The sequence below is a fragment of the Poecilia reticulata genome, linkage group LG5 (genome assembly GCF_000633615.1).
Source record: "Poecilia reticulata strain Guanapo linkage group LG5, Guppy_female_1.0+MT, whole genome shotgun sequence".
Taxonomy (NCBI): Eukaryota; Metazoa; Chordata; class Actinopteri; order Cyprinodontiformes; family Poeciliidae; genus Poecilia; species Poecilia reticulata.
Genome location: NC_024335.1, coordinates 3760847 through 3784411, shown reverse-complemented (window position 1 = coordinate 3784411; position 23565 = coordinate 3760847). Strand labels below are relative to the sequence as shown.

Here is a 23565-nt window from a genome sequence, read left to right as displayed (position 1 = left end):
TATATATAATCCCACACAGCAAAGAAAGAAAGAGAAGTACCACTCTCTGGTGGATAGCATGTCGCTCCGTGCTTTTCTGCCACGTAGAGATGCGCTCGGCTCCGCCTCCGACAGTCCTCCCTCCACCAGCAGCTGAACGAGAGAGACAGTAGAAACGCTGAAGCAGCGGCCATGCAGAGATGCACATTGCAAAGGTGGCCTAAAATTTTAAACGCATCATGCAGGCGACTTACTGCAAAAAGGAACACAACACCATGATGAGGACGCATCCAATCACGCACAGCACGAGCACTGTGGCCACAGCCTGCTTCCTGTGGTTGGTCGCTACTACAGCTAGCAGGTCTGCGTGCTCACACCTCATCCCGACAAAGCCTGGGTGACACCTGCAACGAGGACAGAAAGCCGAAACGGACGTCAGGAGGTCCTGGTTTTGATGCAGCAGCTGAACGAGAGAGACAGTGGAAATGCTGAAGTAGCGGCCATGCAGAGATACACATTGCAACGGTGGCCTGGTTCACTGTAGGCCAGTGGCTGAAAGGCCAAACCTCCAATAACAGGCGGGATGTGGAAAGCAATGAATTAATCCCCACCAGTAAGTAAATAAATAAATAAAACCAAGACAAAACTGTTTAAACACAGCGGATCATATGTAATGCAGCCAGGAGCTGTTATTTCTAACAACTGCACATGGAACAAATAAGTTAAAATAAACCTGTAAATGTACTCTGTAAATATATTTAAAACTAAAAGACATTAATCAAAATAACTTGATTTATGTTTTTAAATCAGTTTATGTGCATGTCAAAAATGTCTCAAACTAAGACAATCTGACATCACAAAAACGCTTGAGATCAACCAGCCAATGTTCCTCTAAAAAGCTGGAAATCATGAAAACTAAGAAATCCCACCATGTTTGGTGTGTGATCCACTTTTATTGAGTCAAACTTAGATAAAGGTTGAGGATTTTTGTTGGGGGGAGCGAGGGTCTCAAGGGTTAAATAGCTGTGATGCAAACATGAGGATATTCTTGACATTCCTTTATTTTGTTACGTTCAAAACTACCATCTCTATTAGAACCCACAGCATTATTTTCTTTTTATCTTTAAATGCACTTCGGAGAAAAAAAAATGGAAAAGGAATCAGAACGGTCAAAATCAGCAGGTCAAACCTAAAGAGCCCAGAAATTAATATTGACTAAAAATATTAACATCTCTAATCAATATAAGATGCAATTAAATAACATATGCAAGAAAATATAAGCTTAGTAAGAATAAAATATGTCAATAGAAACAATGAAAACTAAAAAGATCTTTCTGCAGTTTACTTTTAAAAACACTCTGAGCCATCTTCAAAACATTAAACCATACTGACAATTCAAATCCTAAACAATGTGTTTTATCACCGATTTAGAGGATTTAAAAACCTGCAGCCTTAAAATGTGGTGAGAGAATACGAAAACTCCTTCTGCTTAGCCAACAACTAACACATGAATGTGTGATTGCTGCAGTTTATGTCGAATTTCATTACTGCAAAGTTTGACTAAATCACTTGATTTATTAGTTATTTCTTGGCAATGCAAACTAAAAGCATGCACCATAAAACGAACTCCCGCTTTCCAGTACCAACATCTTCAGATAGTAAGATTGCACTAATATCTCAGCTGGCAGATGGCAACACTTTGCTCCAACAGCATGCAGAGCTGCAGCGAGCTTCCACAGGCAAAAAAAAAATAATCTAAAGCAATCACAGCAATTAAGTCAGATACATCTGATCTGAAAACGAAAACGTACGTCTTATGGGCTTCACTTCCAAGAGCAAATTTGTTGACTTCAGGTCAGGAGTCACAGCAGAATTTGACAAGCAGGATTCTCAATAATAATCTGATAACTTACACACATGCAGGCGTCTCCTCCAGGATCAGGAAGCGGCAGGTGCCATGAAAGCAGAAATGCCGATGAGAGTCAGGACAGTCATCGAAGTGAGACCGAACAGCCGCAGCCACAAACTCTGTGAGGGAAAACGGTGTCTATTTTAAAATGTAAAGACTGTTTGAGCAAAAATGCAATACAATGTCTAATACATCATCTAATATATTAAAACATCACTGATTACCGGTATCGCCTCAAAATCGGTGTAATTCATCTCAACTTGTTGCTACGGATGCAACACGGTAAACAAAATAACCCTGCTGAGGACAGAGAGTCTCTAACCTCTGTCCAGATGTCAGAGCAGCAACAGGAGCACAGAGAGATGCAGTGAAGCCTTTATGCTTTAGATGTCAACATAAATTGTTTTTCTCCAGGTCACTTCCAAATGTTATTATAGACCCAGACATCCAAGACGACTGCTGGCGTCTCCAGACAAATCGGAAGCACAAGATCATACTAAGCAGTTATGGCTCAAATAACCACCTAGCATGCTTTGGAAAAAAGCAGAATGTTAAATATGTTGTTTTGGCACTTTAAAAATCCAGAAATATTTAAGAATAATTTGCGTTTAGTCATAACTTTCGGTATTGATTGGAAATGAGTCAAACGTTGACAGTGCATCTCTGTTTTATACACTGGAATTACTGCAGGTTTAAAAATTGTTCATGAAAACGGCCTCAGTCCTGAGACTGTTGTGACCAAAGTGATTTCTGGTTAACATCTAAATTATTTGTTTAATTAAAAAAAAAAAGAGAGAGAGAGAGAATCTCATCATCAGTGGCTGTATAAGTTGGCAGAAGCCTGCTTCTGGTTGGTTGATCAGTTCCTCATGACTGACTCCCCCACAGGTGAGTTTAGAAACACAAACATGCCAGACCAGGTCAAAACAGATTGATCATCAGTGCAGATACCCTACGTTACATTTGTCTATTTTTATGCAACATTCTGGCAGAATGCTTTGATTTGACAAGTTATGTAGCAAAGACTCATCAAAAATGAATCCTGTAGGTGATCCAAAGATGTGACCGGTCAGCTGTCCAGCAGCCTGTACCAGAACTGGAAACCTCCCTTCCTCGGAACAACCTTCTGGCCATTTCAAAACAACCGTTTAGCTAAAAAATTCCCCCTTTAGTCAAGTCAAAAGGAGGAGCAAGTCAGAACCACACAAACTGATTCTATAAATTCTGCCAATATTCAATTCACACCGAAGCAAAGCATTTAATTTGTTCTATTGTGACGTTTTTATTCCTGAAACCTGATGGATCATGGCTGGTTCTGAGTCTTCCTTATACCTCCTCTTATTTTTCCAGTCGCTTCATAGATTAAAGTTAAATATCAAACCTAAAACAAGCTCATAATAATCATTTCTTCACTCTAATGGTCTTTATTACCCATGTATTTATGGGTTTATTTTGCTTTATAAATCACGACTAGAACAATAAATGTGTCTTGATCATGAAAGATTATTTCTCACCGATTCTTTTAAAAACATTTAAATTAAAAGTTATTAGTCTCCCCGCTGAATATGACAACACTTTAAACCTGATAAATGTGCACAATCTCTTGTTGCTGACCGATTTTAATATGGAAATCCCTCAATGTAAAAGTAAAAAGCTAATTCTCCAAATCCATATTCGATAAGTCATAGATCTGACTGGTTAATGAATATTAAAATAGATTATCCTCCTTTTTATAACTACAGATTTCTCACAGCCACCAACTTTTTAAGCTACAGCAATCTGACAAAGTGAGCCACAACACCAACCAAGAGCCCCCAAAAGATAGGAGCTGAAGAGGTTCTGATTTGCCAAAGAACCCACTGAGTGGCCAAGAGACAAATTGTGTAACATTTTATGAAATGTTGAAAGCAAATTGTTCTTTTAGGATTCAAGAACTGCAGACAAACTCCTCATACAAGCATCATATTGTGACGTTGGGTCTATTAATCGCATAGGTAATGGATGAGTTTGAATGCATTGAGACTCCCCAAAAAGGTCATATTGCCTTTTACTAAAGAAACGCCCTCAAGCGCACAACTAAGCGAGCAGCATCTTGGTTCCAAATAAGAAAAGTTACAGAGTGGCCACCTCAAACACTAGACCTCAGTCTCATAGAAAACTTGTAGGGCGACAACAAGCATCCTGTTTATGGTAGAAGTGAGAAACGCGCAGACAGACTGCAGCCTGCTTGCCCTGGGCTGGAACACCTGTGTGAACACAGGCAAAGGTTAGGCGACTCCATGCAACTCAGATCTGAAGAACCTTTCAGTGATTCCTGCTGTGGTTAGCTTGAGAACTGTCAGGGAAGCTAACTTCAAGTTTTACAGTAAAATATTTTGGTTTGTAAAGAAACATGCAGAAATGGCTTTTTTTTTTTTTTTGACAACTTGATAAATTTCCTCCTCTCACATTCTGTAAATTGGGTACAGATTTAATATCTCTTTGTTTTGATTTATAATAAGCTGTCAATGTCCCCAATGCTTCTATCTACAGGTAAATTAAAGCTATTAAAAAATATGACTTCACATACAATTTTAACCCTTAACTGTCACCCCAAAACATTTACAGGTTATGAGGATACCAGTGTCCAGTTAAAGGGTTTTAAAACACAACTGTTTTTATATTTGTGTGCGTTTTTTCCCCCCCACTCCAATGGGGAAAAACCCAGAAAGGTAACGCTGTACAACAAACTAATTTGGTTTACTTAAAAATACTCACAACATAGTACCGATAAATGACATAAATCTAAAAATAACAAAAGCTTGTTAGAGGCCTGAAACAGAGACTCGTACTAAAGCCGACACCCACGCCACCAACGGTAAGGCTGCTAAGCCTGTTCTTCCATGATGTGCTGGATTACATCTCGGAGGCACAATTACAGCCGAAGAAAACTCCTGGTGAGAGAACAGACAAAAACCTCTGTCCATCAACCCGCGCTGGGATCTTAGAAAGTGAACATCCCTGCAGCAACAACAGCTGCGTTTCTTTTTTTTTTTTTTTTAATAAAAACAACAATCTCAATTTACACCCTGACGGACAAAAAAAAAAAAAAAAAATGCACCAGAGCGAACAAATAAACACCCAGATAAAACAGAGCATTTCTCACACGTAAGCTGTACTGTCACACAAATTCCTCAGTCGCTGACGCAAACAAACAAAAAGTGTTTCTCAAGCACCCGAGACAGATGCCACAGTGTGGCTTTCAGGGTGACAAGGAGGATGGACATGCAGACAGATAGCTGCATTACAGACCTCGTCACACTCTCCATTCCAACGGTAAATGGGAGTTTGGATCGCAGCCTGCATGCATTGTCTCCATCCTTCAGACTCCATGAAAGCACTCTGTTGTCCTGCAGGCATCTGCCTACCAAGCCCTCTCTCTTTCCATGTGATTTTGGCAGACAATTCTGAGTGGGGGGGGGCGGGGGGGAGACACTGACACAAAACACCAGCTCTTAAGGGAAAGTCATTTGCTTTTCACATAATAATTTGATACTGTAGCGCCAGCACTGGGGAAATAGCTGAAAATACAGCTCATTATTGTTGATTTATCATAATTGCTGCCCTGAGGATCAGTTATCAGCCACACTGAGCCCATAATGGAAACGGCAGCGTGGATCTGTCCCGGGGAAGCAGCACGGCTGTGAGGGGAGGAATGAAACATACTTTTAACTGGACGTTTGCTGGTCGTTGCGGCAGGTCTTCTGGTTGTCGAGGTTGTGCTGCTGGTGGTTGTCGAGGAGCTGCTTGTTGGGCTGCGAGAAGCAGCAGCAGCAGCAGAGGTATTAAGACTAACTGCAGCATCTGCGACTGTTGAATTTGTTTGCTCTGATGTAAAAAGAGAACCTGGGAACGAAATGCAAAGATAAACTCCTACGGAAAGCTAAAAAAAAAAAAAAAAAAAAAAAAAGAAAGAGAAAAGACTGCTTTTATGCATTTTTACAATTACTTAACTTACTTCTACTTGTAAGAAAGTTAGCAGTGCTTGTTCCTTTGCCACTGGTGGTCAAAGAGTTGCTACTGGATGCATCTGGAGCAGAGGTGGCGAGTGTCTCGATGGAAACATTCGCTTCAATCACAGCTGAACTGCTCGGACCTGCTCCAAATGTAAAGAAGGAACCTGCACAAGGGAATACAAGTGTTTTTAAGCATAACTTATACACTTCTCCTCTGGAAAAAAAAGAACAATCTCTAAATATGCATTTGTATTTAGCTCTCCTGAACCAATAATTTATAGATCCACTTAAAACGCTGCATTTTTTATCTATTTCTAAATGGCTCCAACTCGGTGAGATTGGACGGAGAGGGCCTGTGAATGTTATTTTTAAGTCTTGCCCACAAATTCCCAATTGGATATGGGTCTAAACTCTTTTACGAGACCATTCCAACTCATCAATATGCTTTTAACTGGACGTTTAAAGCCAGAGCTAAACTACTCCATTTTCGCAGCTCTGGCTGAAAGTTTATGGTTCTTGTCCTGCTGGAAAGTGAAAGTTTGAAGAAGTTCTTCTCTAGAGGCAACATGACGAACGTCTTCCAAAAGACGTTTGTCTCATCAGTCCACATGTTTTCCTCGCAGACTTGGCAATCATCAAGATGGCTTTGGCAAATGTGAGACAGGACAGAGTAAGAACTCCACAGAGTTTGAATGACACCTTAAATATATATTTTTTTAATCCACGTAAAAAAAAAAGAAATGAATTGCAACGTTTCTGTTAAACAAATGCAAAGTCTGAAGAAAAACATCAAATCAGTCATATTTACCTATGACAATGTGACCTTTAGCTTTACCTTTTTACCAAACAATGGTTTACAGGGTGAAACATCCACTAAAAGGATGAGACCGAGGCTTTATAAATACACAGCAGGCCCAGTGACGACCAGAAAAACTGAAACCAGCAGGACGCACAGCAAAATGTCATTTTAATTCAAATAGAAGTGCATTAAATATTATTCTCAGATTACTACTTAATTGGTATTAAAATTGTATTTTACTGTCAACCCTGCTTGCCACACAAGTTGTTTATAATTTAAAAATAAAACAGTTATCTAAAATAAAATATTTCAGCTCAAACGTAGATCAAAGACTCACCGCTTATGAGAAAAATAGCATCCCACAAAATCCGAGTCATTGTGCCGGCTGAGGGATCTGAAGAGCGGCTTCAGAGAAATGCGGGCGCGTTGGAGAACCACATTAGAGGTGCAGCAGCAGAAACAGCAGCGATGTCCCTGATGGTTCTTTTAACCCGGGAATCCTTGAGCTACAGCCGCCGACCACTGTCAAACACGAGCATCTAGTCCACTGGGCAGAAAGAAAAACAATAGATAAAGTGGTTTTGAAGCAACTACAGCCGAGTTTTCCGTATCTTCTCTCCTGGATGCCACAGCCTTTCACTTGGCGCTGCTGCTCAATTGAGGAAACTCGCGTAATCCTGTCAGAGCAGACCAATTAGAGACAGATGGGGGAGGGGGAGAGGAGGTCTCACTCTGACCTCAATATCACTCGCTTTGTGTTTGGCTTGTTTAATATGTAATAAATATAAATTATACCGTGTGACACCTCACTTTAGTAACACTGCTACCTGAATTATTAATTATTAATGTCACTCAGTGGGAACGTTCAAGTCAGCAGCGGCGGTGGTGACCGGTAGAAGCATTCAGGTACACGAAGATAGCAACAAAAACAGAAAATAAGAGCCATATAGTAAGGTCATAATAATAATAATAATAATAATAATAATAATAATAATAATAATAATAATAATAATAATAATAATAATAATAATAATAATAATAATAAGTCTACATCCAATCATTTCAAATGTGTAAACTCTTCCATAAATGCAAAAATGGCAAACTTATAGCAACAAAAAAAAGAGAAGAAATGCAAAAATGTGCAAATAATAGCAGGGATGTAAATGACCTACTGAGTTTATTGTGAGTAGTGATGTTATTGTTTAGCCTTAGGGAGGAAGGACCTACCATAAGGCTCCTTTGTGAATCTCGGATGGCGTAGTCAGAAGGGCCACAGTTCTGTTCCAGCTGCTGCATGAGACGGAAGAAATGGTAAGAATACTTCTGGACAAATTCTGTAAAAACGGAGCAGTACAAAAGAAATGCATTATTTATTAAACAACTTTATCCCTGCTTAAAGTTACCAAACATTCAACAATTATCAAGGTTTGTACTGTTCAGATGTCAGTTCTGTTACTTTATGTCACTGTTTTCACTATGGAAAGAAATAAATACACAACAGTTGTTCCCCAAATGTTGGGAATGTTGTTTTTTTTAGATCAGTCTTGAATGTGATTTTCCAAAAATATTCACTTTTATGTATTGTTTGTTTTTGAGCACAATCTGATTTAAAAAGAACTGCCCTCTTGACTCATCATTAAGTACAAAATGTACACTTAAAAATGCTCTAAAGGTACAGATTAATATTTTTTCAGCTTTTCTAGGCTAAATCTTGATCAAACTTCCAAACACTGAATAATTATCAGAGCTTTTGTCCTTCAAATGTCACTTTTAAAACATGATGCTAAAGAAAACACTTTAAAAAATATATATATTTTTTTCATATAACAAATCTGAGAAAAAAAATGCCCCATTGACTCTTACTGAAACTACAATCCTCTAATCCCCACAGCTGTTTCAGAATAATATTCTGATAAATATGATATATTATAATCATACATCACAAGCTATTTGAGGTTTAATTTTTGAGAAAAGTTGTACATTTTGTCTGTGTAATTTTAGTGTAATATTTACCGCTATACCAAGCCAGAAAGTAGACTGTCTATTGTTTTAACTTCTGATTGAGATAAATCTGTTGCTAAGTGACAGAGTCAGTGACTATATAGAAAGCAAGCAATAATTTAATCAGCAGTAAAGTGGCTGTAGGGATAAGGGAAACACCATGGATTCCGTCCTATGTTTAGAATCAGAGATTAGAAAGGGACACATAAATAAAGACGTTGTTACAGTTTATTCTCAGATGCCAAGAAAGCTTAAGACCTGGTGCTCAAAGAAGGGCCTTTTATTGAAAATGATGGACGGATGTTAAGGCTTTGTGTTCCGTGTTTTGATGCAGTGTCTGGGCTGACCAGCTTTTGTCTCCAAAACCAGGAAACCCCGACCTTGACGTAGCACCACTGTGGTCGTACAACCTGTCTTTTTTTCCTCTGTTTCTCCTTTCATTTCTCAGTATTTCAGATGATTTGTTTTCCCTCCAACTTTAGGCTGACCTTTAATCCTGCGCTCCTTCTGCTCAGTCATCTGTCCAACAGATTTGCTGATAATAATAAATTTAAATCTTCTGGCCACAATCCGCTGAAATGTGGATTTTTGAACATTCCAACAAATATAAAATTATATAGACTGGGCTCTCAGGACCTGAATTTACTCAGCAAAGGATGAATGTTGACAATATGTATTTTAGTAAAATGAATAAGATAAAAACTGACAGCACCAGCAAAGATGGCAGTAGCTACAGTAATGTTCCCATTAAAGACAGATGGTGCTCCCTGTTTAACGCAGAAGTAAAACATTTCATTTGTAGGATTTTTCAAGATGGACTTATTTATCTGACTCAGATCTTATCAGAATCTCAAATCACTTCAAGTTGCAAAGCGATGCAGGTGAATGGATAGCCTGCTTTTGTCGGACTAGACTCGGTTATTCTTAGAAACTTCAGTACTTTGCATTTTCTGCTTGCATTTACTTTTAATTTGTTCTTTTTTTTTTGTTTTGTTTTGTACAGCATTTCAAGTCTAATTTTGTTGCTTTTTCATGAGCTTCAAAATAAGAATTTTATTTAATTTAATTTTACTTAATTTAAGACCTAAGAGATCTGAAAAACAAAATTACGTCTGATGCCTTTACAGTATCAGCTGATGACAACAAGCTGCTGTTTCTGAGGGTAGTATTACTGTCCCTTAAGTGATTCGTGTAAACTTTTATAAATGTGCTTCTTCCAGCTCCTCTTCTGCCAAGGACATCGTCCATTAATAATAGAGTCCAGCAGGAGGGGTGGGAAACAGCGCCATCTGCTGGTTATTGTTGTTTAATTCACTTCAGTTAATACAGACTTTTAGCCATCCAGGTTCTAAGAAATGACAACAAATGCAAACCTTTGATCAGGATGCTTTTTTTAGAGGGTAAGTATTATTTATTTATTTATTTATTTATTTATTTATTTATTTATTTATTTATTTATTTATTTATTTATTTATTCATTTATTTACATCCCTTCAAGATTTCATATTTTCAACAAAGTAAATGTACTTTTTGTTGTCTATAAACTGGAAATATTTCAGTTTCCATATCTCATATATCTCACATTATTAGTGTCAAAAAAGATAATTGGTATGTGAATATTAAAGTTACAAATAATTGTTAGAAAATATATTTTGTGAAGTTCTTTGGTATTAAGAAAGGGTATTTTCTTGTCTCCAAAGGACTCACTATCCAATTTATTTACAAAAAAAATGAACAAAAAATATAAATTGATCACAATTAATGTTGCTGTGAGTTTTTGATCCCAGAATATTTCCCACAGGTTGATGTTCTTGACGTGACATCACAAGTTATCCATTCATTCTGCAGTTTACTTATTAAATAAACCTCCATGTGGCTGTATCTGCCCATTCTTAGCATCCCTGTTTAACTCCCACTGAGCTGCATATTTTACAGTCTTTAAACTTGAAGGAAGAATATGCAGTTTTCTCAGATAAATCATTTCTGTGTTGTCCAAAGAATGCTGGTGAAGCGTCACCTCACTGTTTGGCTGTTTATGTGTTAACAGGCTGTTTAACAACTTCAGCCAATCAAATAAGACCCTGCATGTAACTCTACTTCATGCAAACACATTTTGTCCGCTGCTGTTCAGGTCAAGCTTCTGGCTTCTCACCGTTTGCAATCAGCTGATCTCTCCGCCTGTGCTGGTCCTCACTGAATCACCTTTACCTCAACTTAAACATGACAACTTCAGGGATGCAAAAGGTAAACAATTCATTTATTTTTCTTTATTACCCGAAAGGAGCTTATTTTCATGTTTTATTGAATGTTTTACATGTATTTTTATTCAAAGATTTTAGCATGTCCATGAGTGCAATTTCCAAACTTATAAGTGAATTAAACTTAAAATTGAGATTAGAAACAGTTTTGCTCTCATGATAGTCTCTGACTTCACATCCTTTTCTGTGTTTCTACATGTCATCAGTGAAAATGTTCATTTCCTTGTTGTGGCAGGGTAGTCCTCTGACGCTGGTGCTCATGGTTGCCTCTGCGTCCATCGGAGGAACGCTGCAGTACGGCTACAACCTGGCCATAATGAATTCTCCAACCACTGTAAGCTGCTTGTGTCTGTGTGAGGGATTTCCACTATAACTGCGAGTTACATTCAAACATATGTTATGAAGACGGTTGCTCTAAAAGTCCAAATTGCATCTCTTTCACATGAAACGGGATGGATTTAAGCAGAAGATTTTTATGGCTCACAAAAGTTTTCATTGCTTGTAAGAAGTCTGCAGACTCTGTGACCTAATATTTGGGTCAGACAGTGATTTGGCGCAAGTGAGAATTAGGTCTGCTGTGTCAGTGATTAGTCATTCTTGTAAAGTGCCCAGATATGGTGAGCAGCAAAATCTAATTTCTTGAGGTGAGATTGTTTCTCATGATTTTTGCTGAGCAAAGCATCTGCAATGAAAATTAAAGAGCAAAATCTTCTTTAAGTTTAAACTATAAATACACTCTGAGAAGTGAGGGATTATGAAACATTAAAAGACATATGGAAGCATTTGTTTTGCGTGGATCACCTCCCGAAGCATTAATGTACAAACCAAGGCATGAAACCGAGCTAACAGAGATGATAAGTGTCAGTGTTAACCATTGATCCAGCACCAAATATTGACCTTCGTGTTCTCTCTTACAGTTCATTCAAGCCTTCATCAATGAGACTTTCCTGCAGCGCTGGGACATCCAGCTGGAGGACTACCAGGTGACTCTGGTGTGGACAATCATTGTCTCCATCTTCTCGTTGGGGGGATTTGCCGGAGCGCTCATAGCGGGACCAATGACCATCCGCTTTGGGAGGTACAGTGAATGATAGACCTGCTGCCGTCATCAGAGATTGTTCATTTACTCTCATTTTTCATCTAATCACCTGTGGATGGTGCTAACCTATAAGCTTAAATGCTATTGGTAAATATGTAACAATGTTCACTTTTGGTGTTTTGTATCGACTGCATCTGTTTCCACTGCCTCGTAAAAGTATTCACGTACCCTTTGCGTATGCTGTCACGTTTAGGTCACCAAGCCTGCTGGGATTTTATCTGCAAAATTGTGACGTGAAAGAAAAACGCACATTAGTTCAATATGAAAAGAATAACATACATTCATTCATCCTCCAAGAGGACCAGACCTGCAGCACAATGACCCAAAACACACAGATACAGCTACAACTGAATGGTTTAGATCAAATTATAGCCAGGTGCACAAAGGCCAAGTCAAAGTCCAGATCAAAATAGACGTGAGACGTGAACATTGATATTTACTACTGAATCCAATCTATCCAATCTGACATAAATCTCAAAGCTGATAAGGTTTTTCTAGAAGGTATTGACTCAGAGGGGCTGCGTACAAATGTATACCACAATTTTAAGCATTTATTTGCAAAATAAATGTGAAAATCATGTATCTTTCACTTCTCAATTTTGTCTTGTTCTGTGACATAAAATCTCAGCAAAATTGTTGTTTGTTTGTTTTTTTCATCTACAAAGGAAAAAATGTCTGCTGCTGAACAATGTTTTCCTCATGAGCGGCGCTCTCTTGGCCCTCACAAGCCGAGCTGCCGGGTCGTTCGAGATGATCATGCTCTCACGTGTCCTGATCGGAATAAACGCTGGTACGGCAATTAAACATTTTCCAAATCGCCCATGCATGCCTCAGGGTAACATTCATTCATTCAGAGTGAGAGTTCATTTACAGAGAGAGCACGTTTGTGTTCGTAGGAATCAGCATGAATGTACAACCCATGTATTTTGGAGAAAGCGCACCAAAGCACTTGAGAGGAGCCATCTCTCTGTCATCGGCTGTTTTCACTGCGTTCGGCGTCGTCCTGGGGCAGGTCGTTGGTCTCAGGTGTGCTTTCTGGCATCTCTAGATACGCCGATCCAGGATTTTAAAAGTGTGTCTCTGTTTTTCAAATGAATAAACAAGTGTGTTTTGTTTCTTAAGGGAGATCTTGGGGTGTGAGTCATGCTGGCAGTATCTGCTAGCCAGTAATGCTATTCCTGGCTTCATCCAGCTTCTGACCCTGCCGTGGTTTCCAGAGAGTCCCAGATACCTGCTTATCGACAGAGGGGACAAAGAGGCTTGTATTAATGGTAGGTACAGTATTATGTTCTGGTGAAGCACAGTCGACCTTCAGTGGCTTTCAAAAGTGTTTATACCCCTTGAAACTTTTTTACGCATCGTCCCATAACAACCAAAAAACAGAGAACAATTGTGAAGGAAAAATAAGTGGAAGGATGCGTGGATGGATGTTTTATAAAAAAAAATTGAAGGATATCATATGTATAAGGAAATAAGAGCTTTGTAGAACCGGCCTCTTGCTTTGCCATCTTGCTGTATGTACACCTGACAGTCTATATGTCTCTAGAGGCTTTTTCAAGTGTTGCTAAAGATTCTTGGTTGTGTTTAGGTCTGTACTTTGCCTGGGTTTCATAACGAATGAATAAGCTTTTATTTAAAGCCACAGTTTTCAATCTATGGTACATGTACCATGGCTGATACGAGGGCTACCTCAGAAGAAATCATTACTAAACTAAAAACACATTTTTATTCAAAGGAGTACTTTACCTTGTAGATTTTTTTTTTGTTGTATTAGTATTTCTTACTTAATTCCAGATGCTTCATGTATGTTTCCCCCCACCCCCTTTGGTTAGCTCTGCGTCGTCTTCGAGGCTGTGAGGTTGAGAGTAGTGAGCTCGATGAGATCCTGCAGGAACAGGCAGAAACTAAAGGCATGAGACCAAGGCGGCCATGGGAGCTTTTCACTGATCGCTCTGTGCGCTGGCAGCTCATCTCTGTCATCATCATCAGCAGTGCCATGCAGCTCTGTGGAAACGATTCGGTAAGCTCTCCGGTCTGGGTCTTTCACTGAGGCCTGCTGTCATGATGTAAGAGACTTGTAATGTAGCTGTTGGAGGAGGTAAAAAATATATATACTACAATGTTTCAGGGACTTACAGATAATGTACAGCAACATTATCTGACATTCTTGTGGTCACAGTTTCCTTTGATGAATCTTTGAGATGTTGGTGGGAAATTTAGAAGGATTTCTCAGAACCGCCCGGTTGAGCTGCCAAGTTTGTGTTTGGACTTTATGTTCTTTACAATTTGTTCTCGAAATGGTTTATTACTGTAGGCAGCTGCAGAAGCATCCTAGTAGATGTGTAAAAGAGCCCCAATTATTTTTATGTATGATTTCAACTCATTTTAAAATAATTTGGGAGGCAATACATCACATGCATCATACTTTCCTGGAACCTTTAGATTACTTTTTGGAATTTGAACAGCTATTTTCCAGAACTTATGGGGTACGTATCCAAAAAACGACGGGTTACTGTCAGCAAGTTGCAGAATAGTTTCAGAGACTTACAGATTAATTCCCAGAACCTTTAGGTAAATTTCTGGATTCACAGTTGCTTTCATACATATTAAAAGCTGCAATTTCACAAAATATTTTCCAAACCAGCAGAAAATTACTACTGGAAATTACTTTACTAGAAGAAAACACCTCCTGCTCCTAACAGTCCTGCTCTTGAAGATACCCGTTCGATTCTAGAGTATAAACTCAAAATTACATGATTGCTTGGGCTGTATTATGTAATCATTTATTTTTTTGTATTTCTATGATGAACTTTGTGCACCTTTGCAACATTTCGAAGCATTATGACAACAGAAAACGCTAACTAAATCTTTAAGACCTCTTAACCACATTTTTGGCAGCTTTAGCAAAGACTTTGTATTAACACAAATACTCAGAGCACAAATGCGGGCACAATCGACTTAAAAGCACTAAAACCCCATTAAAAAGAGTACTGATCCCTCGTAACATATTCGCATTTTGTGTTCTTCTTACAGATTTACTTCTATGCATCTTACGTTTTTAAAGAGGCCGGCATATCTGAAGAGCAAATTCAGTATGTCACAATCGGCACTGGGACTTGTGAGTTCACTGCGTGTATTATGTGTGTAAGTTTCTGCCATTTAGTCTCTTGTTATAAAACCTGCTGAAGAGGGAGAAAAGCTGCAACTGGCAGTGCTTTAACAAAAGAGGAAAAGCGTGAATCGGTGCTTAGACTTAGAAAGCAAATTTCTTTCCAGCAATAGAAATGAAACTTCAAACTTATAAAGTGAAACTGACTTTAAGTAGAGTGAAAATGCCCACTGTAGCTTTGTATGTTGCATCAGACTATGAATAGCATGCACCAGATATGGAGTGAGGAAACATACGTTGTCTGAAGAGGAAGATATATCACTTTTTCCTTTTTTTTCTTTTTTCCTTTACCATGTACAGTACTTAAGTAATTTGATTTTCTTCTTTTGATTCGACATCCTCTTCCACATACTATTAGCTCTGTAGTAATTTGACTCAGTCTGCATATTATGGTGTCATTAAAAAAATGTACCACCTGACCAATCAGAACTGAGTGAATCCTTCAGGATGTCTGTTTAAGAAAACAGAGATAAAAAAGAGAGAAGATCATTAATGATAGCCTGCCTTAACCAGCAAGTCTTAGACTATTTAAATAATGTTTAATCCATTGCATATTGTGGATGTCTGTTCAATGCAAGTACATAAAAGTTGACCAAATCTCAGAATATCTGCAGCAATAAAAACAGAGTCTGAAAAATGAGTATTTGACCCTTTCAGAATCTGCTGGTTGAGCGTAAAGGTCGGAGGTTCATGTTGATGGGAGGATTCCTCCTCATGACCGTCTGCGCCATCGTCTTCACCATCGCTCTGTCATTTGAGGTAATCAGCATCAGCTCCAACAAATCTCTGCAGCTTTTACTTGTAATTATTTTTATTTTAACGTTGCATATTTGATCATTTTGTTAAAAACAAGATGCTTCTTTTTTCAAAACAGCGGTATGTGTCTTGGATGTCTTACCTGAGCATGGCCTGCATGTTCACCTATATTCTCAGCTTTGGGATGGGACCAGGTAAGCTGAACAAAATGCTTTCCTCAAGATAAAATCTTAAATAAAATCTGCGTGTTTTTTTATTTTTTTAAACCTTTTGCAACTCATCCCTAAATATGCACAGATGTATGTTTTTCTCCAAGTCTTAAAGACGAGTAATGCTGCAAAATAAGTCTGCTAACATAACATCTCTACACTCATCCAGTCTCACTGTATTATATCCAGGGGTGAAAGTAAGAGGGTACAGTCGGGTACTGCGTACCCCTAAGATTTAGTGGGGGTAGCAGTACCTGCAAGGGATGGCAGAGGCTGTCAGCTGTAAAAAATCAACGGGTTCACTGTGCAGCCATGAGTTCACCCACTAATCAGCCGTAACTGATTAGTTTTTCAAGAACAATCTAAAACACGACTTAATCAGTTAATAAATAACTTTTTTCCCACTTCCCACTATATATATATATATATACAGAGAGAGAGAGAGAGAGAGACAAAGCGATCGCCTCCCGCTGCTCCTCCGCCGCCGTCTCCAGAGTCTGCCGCCGCTGCTCCTCCGCCTCCCTGTGCTCTGTCCTGCCTCCACTTCCCTGTGCTAACCCCCGTGCTCCCCCCAGCAGGAAACTGGGCCTTTTGGGCTCAGTCTCCTGCTGGGGGACCCACTCCAGGCCTGCTCGACCCGCCTCCAGGGGTCCACCTCTGCCTACTGGATCATTTCAGTGGAGATTTCAGACTGTGGCAGGAAGCCGGAGTGCCCGGAGAGAAACCTGTCAAATCTTTTTACCTTTTGTCCTCTGGTGTCTGATCAATTCYTYTCRTARATGTAAATGAAWCCGTTGTTGGACATGTCTTCACTGCAGTCGCTGTCTGCAGTGAAGACATGCTCRTTGTCTGYCTTCAYGGTTYGTTCTCCTTTCATTACATAACAGTAGAAGTCTGTTAGCTTTGGATCCCCACAGATGACGGAGGACAGGTGGTACGTCTCCGTCCCACATTCTGCAGGGACATCGATGGTCTGAGTGGCTTTTGTTTGGTGCTTCCTGGTCAACCTATGCAGAAAAAACACCAGGACCTTGTTATCGGTCAGGCAGTGTTTTTTCTGCCAGGGTGACCCGCAGCCTGAACAACGGCGTTTGCACGCCAAATCCAACCAGTATTCAAGCAGTATAGATATACTGGTTGAAAATAATACTGGTGGAAGGGCAATGAGGGCGCCGTTGTTCAGGAGCCTGAGGGAAGTGGCTCCACAGTTAGAGCAAGAGTCGTTGTCGTACAACTCTCTATCTGTGTCGCCGCCAAACGAATCCAGCCAGACCAGCACAGACTCCAGCAAACTTTTGATGTCGTAGTCCTTTCCCACGCCTGATTGCAGCTTCTTCTCCCTCAGCTCCATCAGAACTGGGGAAAGGTCTTCCTGACAAAAATGCTTGCCGGGCTGACGGACAGCTGAGAGGAGGAGACTCCCACAGCAGGGGATGGACGATGCCTCCAGAAAARCCCTTTCCTTAGCGAGACACCGCTTGGTGACGCTCAGGTTTAGGATGCTCTGGAARGCAGCGTTCACCCAGCTGTTCTGGAGCTCATYGGAGAACTTGAAGAAGTTCTCCTCCGCTTGTCCTGGTCCTGCAGATGTCCTCCCTACATCTGGCAGATCCGAGCCAACACTAGCTACTGAATAAACGTTAGGGGAACAGGAAACCTCGACAGCAACAGAGATATTTACATTTAGAGGTGGTTTTCTGGACAAATCAGCAACTGAAATACAAAGTTCCTCGTCCGGGGAACTTTGTATTTCAAAGGCGCCTGTGAATGTGCCCTYCAGAGGACTCTTCTGTAAGGAAACCGATGGGACCAGCGAAACCAAAGCTTTGGCTGTMACTTCAGCCACAGCTTTGGCTGCGAGATCAGCCGCAGACCAATCTTCCCCAGCCGGGTTAGATTTTTCTGCGACTGTATTCTCACCCTCACGGTGTACCATCGTCTYYGAACAAACCTCCCCAGCCGGGTCGGTTTGTCCAGAGACAGTACCATCATCCTCTGTACTGTCTCGTTCAGAGGACGAGATGGAGTCCAAGGTCCCAACATCCAACACCTTTTCAGAACAAACCTCCCCAGCCGGGTCGGTTTGTTTTCTGGAACTGGATGGAAATCCTTTCCAAAACAGATCGTCCTCTTCATCCTGATCGTTTTCTTCTTTGCAATCCTTACCTGGAAAGAAACGATCGCACACTTTCTTCATCCCAGTCGTCACGGCATATCCGATGCCCCAACCAACCGGGAATATCAGGGGAACAAGCGCCGTCGCAAAACTAAACATTGTTGCTCTACACAAATCTGAAACTCCAAGAAATGTCTGGATCCTGACTGATGCTTAGAGATTCCAGTATTCAAGCATCAGAACTTCTTTGATCTACTGTGATGTACATAATGTCATCTATGACCTCATCAGTGAGATCACTGGACTTCTGGCACAACAACTTACTTCTGATCGTTGTTATGGAAATGATCAGCTCAGCTCTGCATGACTCAAGCTGACATAAATACTTAAATAAAACGTTATACTTTTTATTTATTTAACATGAAGAGATTAATAGATTTATATATGATTTAATATTTGTTTTTGTGGTTTTCCATACTTGCTGTGGTATAAATGTTCTGAAGCCTTTTATCCACTATTATTTTTAATTACAATTAATTCATTAGGATTATTCATGTATTAATCATTGCATAGTGTTAGGAACAGTCTGTGACTTATTATATTTATTTTTATTAGTTTTTGTAAACAATTTAATGCTGTGACTATTTTACCAAACATAAGAAACAAAAGCAGAAGAGCAATCTAGACAATTTTATAGAGGTCCAGAACCTAGAAGTTCTTGGCTTGTGTCATTCAGGAGCCTTGGGGATAAAAGGGCTTCATGATTGTATTTCAAAGGCAGATTTCCAGAACAACTCAGGCAAGAGTTTGGGTCAGGTGCTATTCCGGGATGTAGACTGTGTAGGAATCTCCACAATGTCAGTAACACAGAGTAGCATGCCTTAGTAGGTGTATGTGCGTGCGTGTGTGCAAATAAAATGCTTGCTACCTTTCTTTGCACAATAATGTGCATTATCATTTGTGATAATAATTTTATTTATTTATTTATTTATTTATTTATTTATTTATTTATTTATTTATCATAGTACCCCCAAGAATTTAAAACTACTTTCACCCCTGATTATATCTGCTGGACTGTGTCCGTCCTGCAGTATGAGCAGTTAATGAAATAAAGATTACTAATACTGTATTATTTGTAATATCATTATCCAAACAAAAAATCAGAATATGCTGGAGATGTAACAGGGATGTCTTTTAAAATAAATACTAAAAATACTTGTCTTTCTACTTTTAATTTGTGCCTCATACCTTAAAAATTCAAGTAAAGTTTAATACTCTTACTAAACTGTGCTTTCTCATCTACTCTCTCTCTCAGCTGGAGTAACCGGCGTTCTTCCCACTGAGATCTTCAATCAGGCGGCGCGGCCAGCTGCATACATGATTGCTGGCTCCATGATGTGGCTCAACCTGTTCATCGTTGGGATGATCTTCCCATTTCTGGTGGTCAGTCTGCAGCCTTTGTCCCTCTATTTAAAACACCCGCTGCACCGGTAGTTCATGTAGTTTAAAAATGAAGTGATTCAGACGTGGGAAAAGATTTGTAAAAGAAAAGGAAAAAAAGATCACTGTTGCATAAGGTAAGGAAGGAGGCTGAAATGTACATCTCACATACAGTTCTGAAACTGCTCACTATGCAAAGGAGCTAGACCTGGGATATTTGAAAATTATCTCTATCACTATGTCTTCTGTTTTATTTTGCTTTTTAAAGATAAAAAATGAATATAAAAATGCAAACAATAGCAAAACTCTGAAAATAAAGTAAATTATATATATATTTAATGATTTGATGCAAACAATTGGACTTTTTAATGCTATTTGAGCTGAAACAATAGACATGCATGACCTTATAATTTGCTAATAAAAAATATTTCATATTAGATTTTACTATATTTGAGATTTTTTTTCATATATTTATCACATTTAAGCCAAATATTGAACCTCGAGGTATTTCCTGTAATTACTTTAACACAACACAACACACTAGGAGTTCTAGGCCTCAATCTGTGCAGAATAAAGAACAGCAATAATTTTAAGTGTTTTTTTGTTGTTGTTTTTATTTATTTATTTATTTATTTATTTATTTATTTATTTATTTATTTATTTAATTTATTTATTTATTTTTGCTATTTTTGCAGAGTGGACTGAGTGAATACTGCTTTGTGCCTTTCGCAGCCATCTGCCTGTCGTCCGCTCTGTACATTGGCCTGTTTTTACCAGAGACGAAGGGAAAATCTCTGTCAGTCATCACAAGTGAATTCCACAGGATGAACTTCAAAGGCCAAAATGACAGAAGTTTGGAACTACAGACTCAATATAAGCTGGGCAAAGTGTGTCTTTCTACGGCCTTATAGGCCGACTATTTACCCCTCTAACAACCACTCCATTGTATGCTTCGTTTTATTAATAAAGGAAGAAAATAAACTGTAGGTGAAACACAAGGAGGGTGTTCCTGTCTCACTATCAAAACGCCAAAATGTTAACCTAAATATAGAAAATTGAGTCTCCATTTGACAGACAAAACTGACTACATTTTATTTAAAACTATTTCAGCTTAAAATGTCAAACCAGGTAAGGTTCATTTGATATTCATTGTTTTTATGACTGAAACAAAGCCTGTTTAATTATGTTTCCTGCATAGCTTTTAAAAAAAAATGTTTTTTCTGTCTATTAAGAATGTTGTAAAGGCATGTTTCTAAATTATTTGATTCATGATGTTGGAGTTGTTTGTACTTGTAAATATGTACTTATTATGCAACGATTGCTGCTGAGACATGGAGTTCTTCCATGAAAACAAATGTTTGTGTGTCTAAAATAGTAAAATTACATGAACAAATATTGTCAATAAAAATAGTATTTGTGAACTTGTGATTAGACAAATAATATTGTGCCTTTCGAAAGTATTCACATTACAACCACCAACTTCAATTGAAGTTATTGAAGGAATCTGATGCATGATTTTCAAATGACATACACATAAAAGCTGAACATGTGTGGAGCGCATTTTTATTTAACCATCTTTTTTCCTTTAATTAAGCTTCATCCCACTGGTGTGTAGTTGGTTCCCAGTGTAAATTCAGCAGTTCTGTGAAGGCCTCAAATGTTTTTTAGTTATTGCTTCTGTACAAATGGTATTGTGAAGACCAGTGGTGGGAAGTAACGAAGTACAAGTACTTCGTTACTGTACTTAAGTACAGTTTTCGTGTATCTGTACTTTACTTAAGTAGATTTAATAATGGATACTTTCTACTTTTACTCCACTACATTTTACAGTAAGTATCTGTACTTTCTACTTCACTACATTTCTACAAAAGTGTCGCGTTACTCGTTACATCCAAGTCTCGTTGCTCTTTTCTTCCGTTAAAATGTGAAGTTCAGGGATTTAAGGTGGCGCCGTAAAATCCCAGCAATAACGTGACTTAGTGTCTGTTGTCACCCATCGGCTCCACCTTTACTCGCACGCGGAGCTCCAGACATGCGCAGTGGTTTCCTCTGAGCGTCATTAATATAATAGCGCTGCATAAATCATAAGATATGGCGACATGTAAAATCAGCAGCGCTTCGCTTTCACAGACGGTGGAACTTCGTCCAATTTTTAACGTCACTTGGAAGGAAAGCTTAAAGAAAGGTAAGATCTGTGGACGTGATGCTAGCAAAGCTAGCTGTATTTACTGAAACATATGTTGCATCTGCGATGAAAAAAAGTTGTCACTCATGCGCTGAATTCCTGTGTGGAGGTTTTGACTGAGGTGTTGCATATATGGGACAACGCTGTGACCAAAGTGCAATATAGTAATATGACATTCATGGACGATCCGATTCTTCTGGATGGATCTTGACCAAGTCCTATAGTGCTGAAGCCTCACTGAGAGCCGTTCTTTGTTCTTGTAATGCTCTGCGTACACTGCAGTAGCTATTTTATTTTATATTTAATTGGCGAATAAATAAAACAAGAACGTAAGAACACAGAGCATGCTCATTGCTCTTTGTTTTCRTCACCTGTCATGGTGGCAGACGTTGCAGCAGGAGGGAGGATGAGAACAGTCAAGGTGCTCCTCCTGCTTGGTTACTTCTTGCTTATTGGGCCTTGGACAGTGTTCATAGTTGAGCGTTGTTAATTGCTGTTTAATGGTGCAATTTCTGACATTGGCAATATGGGCAACCGCCCAGGGTGTTATTTTTTTAGGGATGGCAGGAGACCTCTGTGTATTGTGGCACAGAGATGGAAGCAAAACAGAATGAAGAAGAGTTTGAATTGATACTGGTTAAATTTATTTCAGCTCTAAGTGTTTAATATCTAGGTGTTTTTATGGGAAAGTGAATCTTTCAGATCAATTTGAGAAGCAGTTTTGATAGGTGCACTTAATGTTATTGTCATGTAGCACGGGGTGCTGGTTTTGATTTGGTCTTGGGTTCAGAGGTCCAGACTAAAACTCTGCTACGAGGCTCCTTGGTTCCATGTCCTCCTCTGCCAGTTGGATTTCTTTCAAAATAAATGTGTGGCAAAAAAGTGAAGTTCATGTTATGTTAGGACAGGAGACGAGATGTTTCCATCCCTGAAATTATGATGCATAGAATCACATATCTAAGTCTAAACTGTTACAGAGTAAACTCAATAAAAACAGGCTTTATCTGTGGCATTGTTCATTAAAATGGCACATTACTGATGTATTAAAATTAAAGACGATTGGTTCACTTAATGATATTAGTGATTAGGCAATGCATTCAGCAAGTACTTTTACTTTTAATACTTAAGTATTTTTAAAAGCCAGTACTTTTTTACTTTTACTTAAGTAAAATGTTAATGTGGTACTTTGACTTTTACTTAAGTACATTTTTGTCTGTGTATTTGTACTTTTACTTAAGTAAATATTTTGAGTACTTTCTCCACCACTGGTGAAGACCAAGTAAAAGATTTGGATTGTCCAAACCTGAACTTTTGTAAATATTTGTTAAAACACTGTTGATCTTTTAAACTTTTAATCTTTTAGGAAACACTCAGTTTCACTGCTGTATTCACCACAAATCTTGGTGATTGCATATTTTATACACTGTGACATTTTTACCCTTTATTAAGTGAAACACTTATGAATATTGCTAAACTTTCTTGTTCTCATCGTCTGAATTCATCATCACTCATCTAGTCATGACAGTGTAACAGTCAGTCTTCTGTCATAAATGATTACACATATGTACATCAAATTGAAACTTCTTTTACATTAAATAAATAAATTTTGAAATGTCCCTCTCATTTTCTATCAGAAACAGTATTATTGGT

At 38.7% G+C, this 23565-nt stretch overlaps 2 protein-coding genes across 3 annotated transcripts in view; one reads left to right on the top strand and one right to left on the bottom strand.

Moving 5' to 3' along the window:
- The window catches only part of tgfa (transforming growth factor, alpha), a 12686-nt gene extending 5305 nt beyond the window's left edge, over window positions 1-7381 (bottom strand). Inside the window, exons 1-6 of the mRNA XM_008408782.2 lie at window positions 7020-7381; window positions 5886-6047; window positions 5594-5773; window positions 1893-2007; window positions 234-383; window positions 41-132 (exon numbers count right to left, since the gene is read on the bottom strand). Of these exons, the coding sequence (XP_008407004.2) occupies window positions 41-132; window positions 234-383; window positions 1893-2007; window positions 5594-5773; window positions 5886-6047; window positions 7020-7059 (739 nt within the window). The 5' untranslated portion in view covers window positions 7060-7381. The remainder of the gene's footprint in view (window positions 1-40; window positions 133-233; window positions 384-1892; window positions 2008-5593; window positions 5774-5885; window positions 6048-7019) is intronic.
- Window positions 7382-10816: 3435 nt separating this feature from the next.
- Window positions 10817-21156, top strand: slc2a11a (solute carrier family 2 member 11a). Of its 2 annotated transcripts, none has more exons than XM_008408783.2 (12): window positions 10817-10927; window positions 11177-11275; window positions 11859-12019; window positions 12706-12830; window positions 12937-13066; window positions 13163-13311; window positions 13873-14060; window positions 15074-15184; window positions 15867-15968; window positions 16084-16159; window positions 19606-19733; window positions 20426-21156. In XM_008408783.2, the coding sequence occupies exons 1-12, from the start codon at window positions 10904-10906 to the stop codon at window positions 20639-20641; spliced, it is 1509 nt and encodes a 502-aa protein (XP_008407005.1). In that variant the 5' UTR covers window positions 10817-10903; the 3' UTR covers window positions 20642-21156. The 2 variants fall into 2 exon arrangements, with proteins under 2 accessions (XP_008407005.1, XP_008407006.1); XM_008408784.2 differs by having other exon boundaries at window positions 20463-20651.
- The last annotated feature ends 2409 nt before the right edge of the window (window positions 21157-23565 follow it).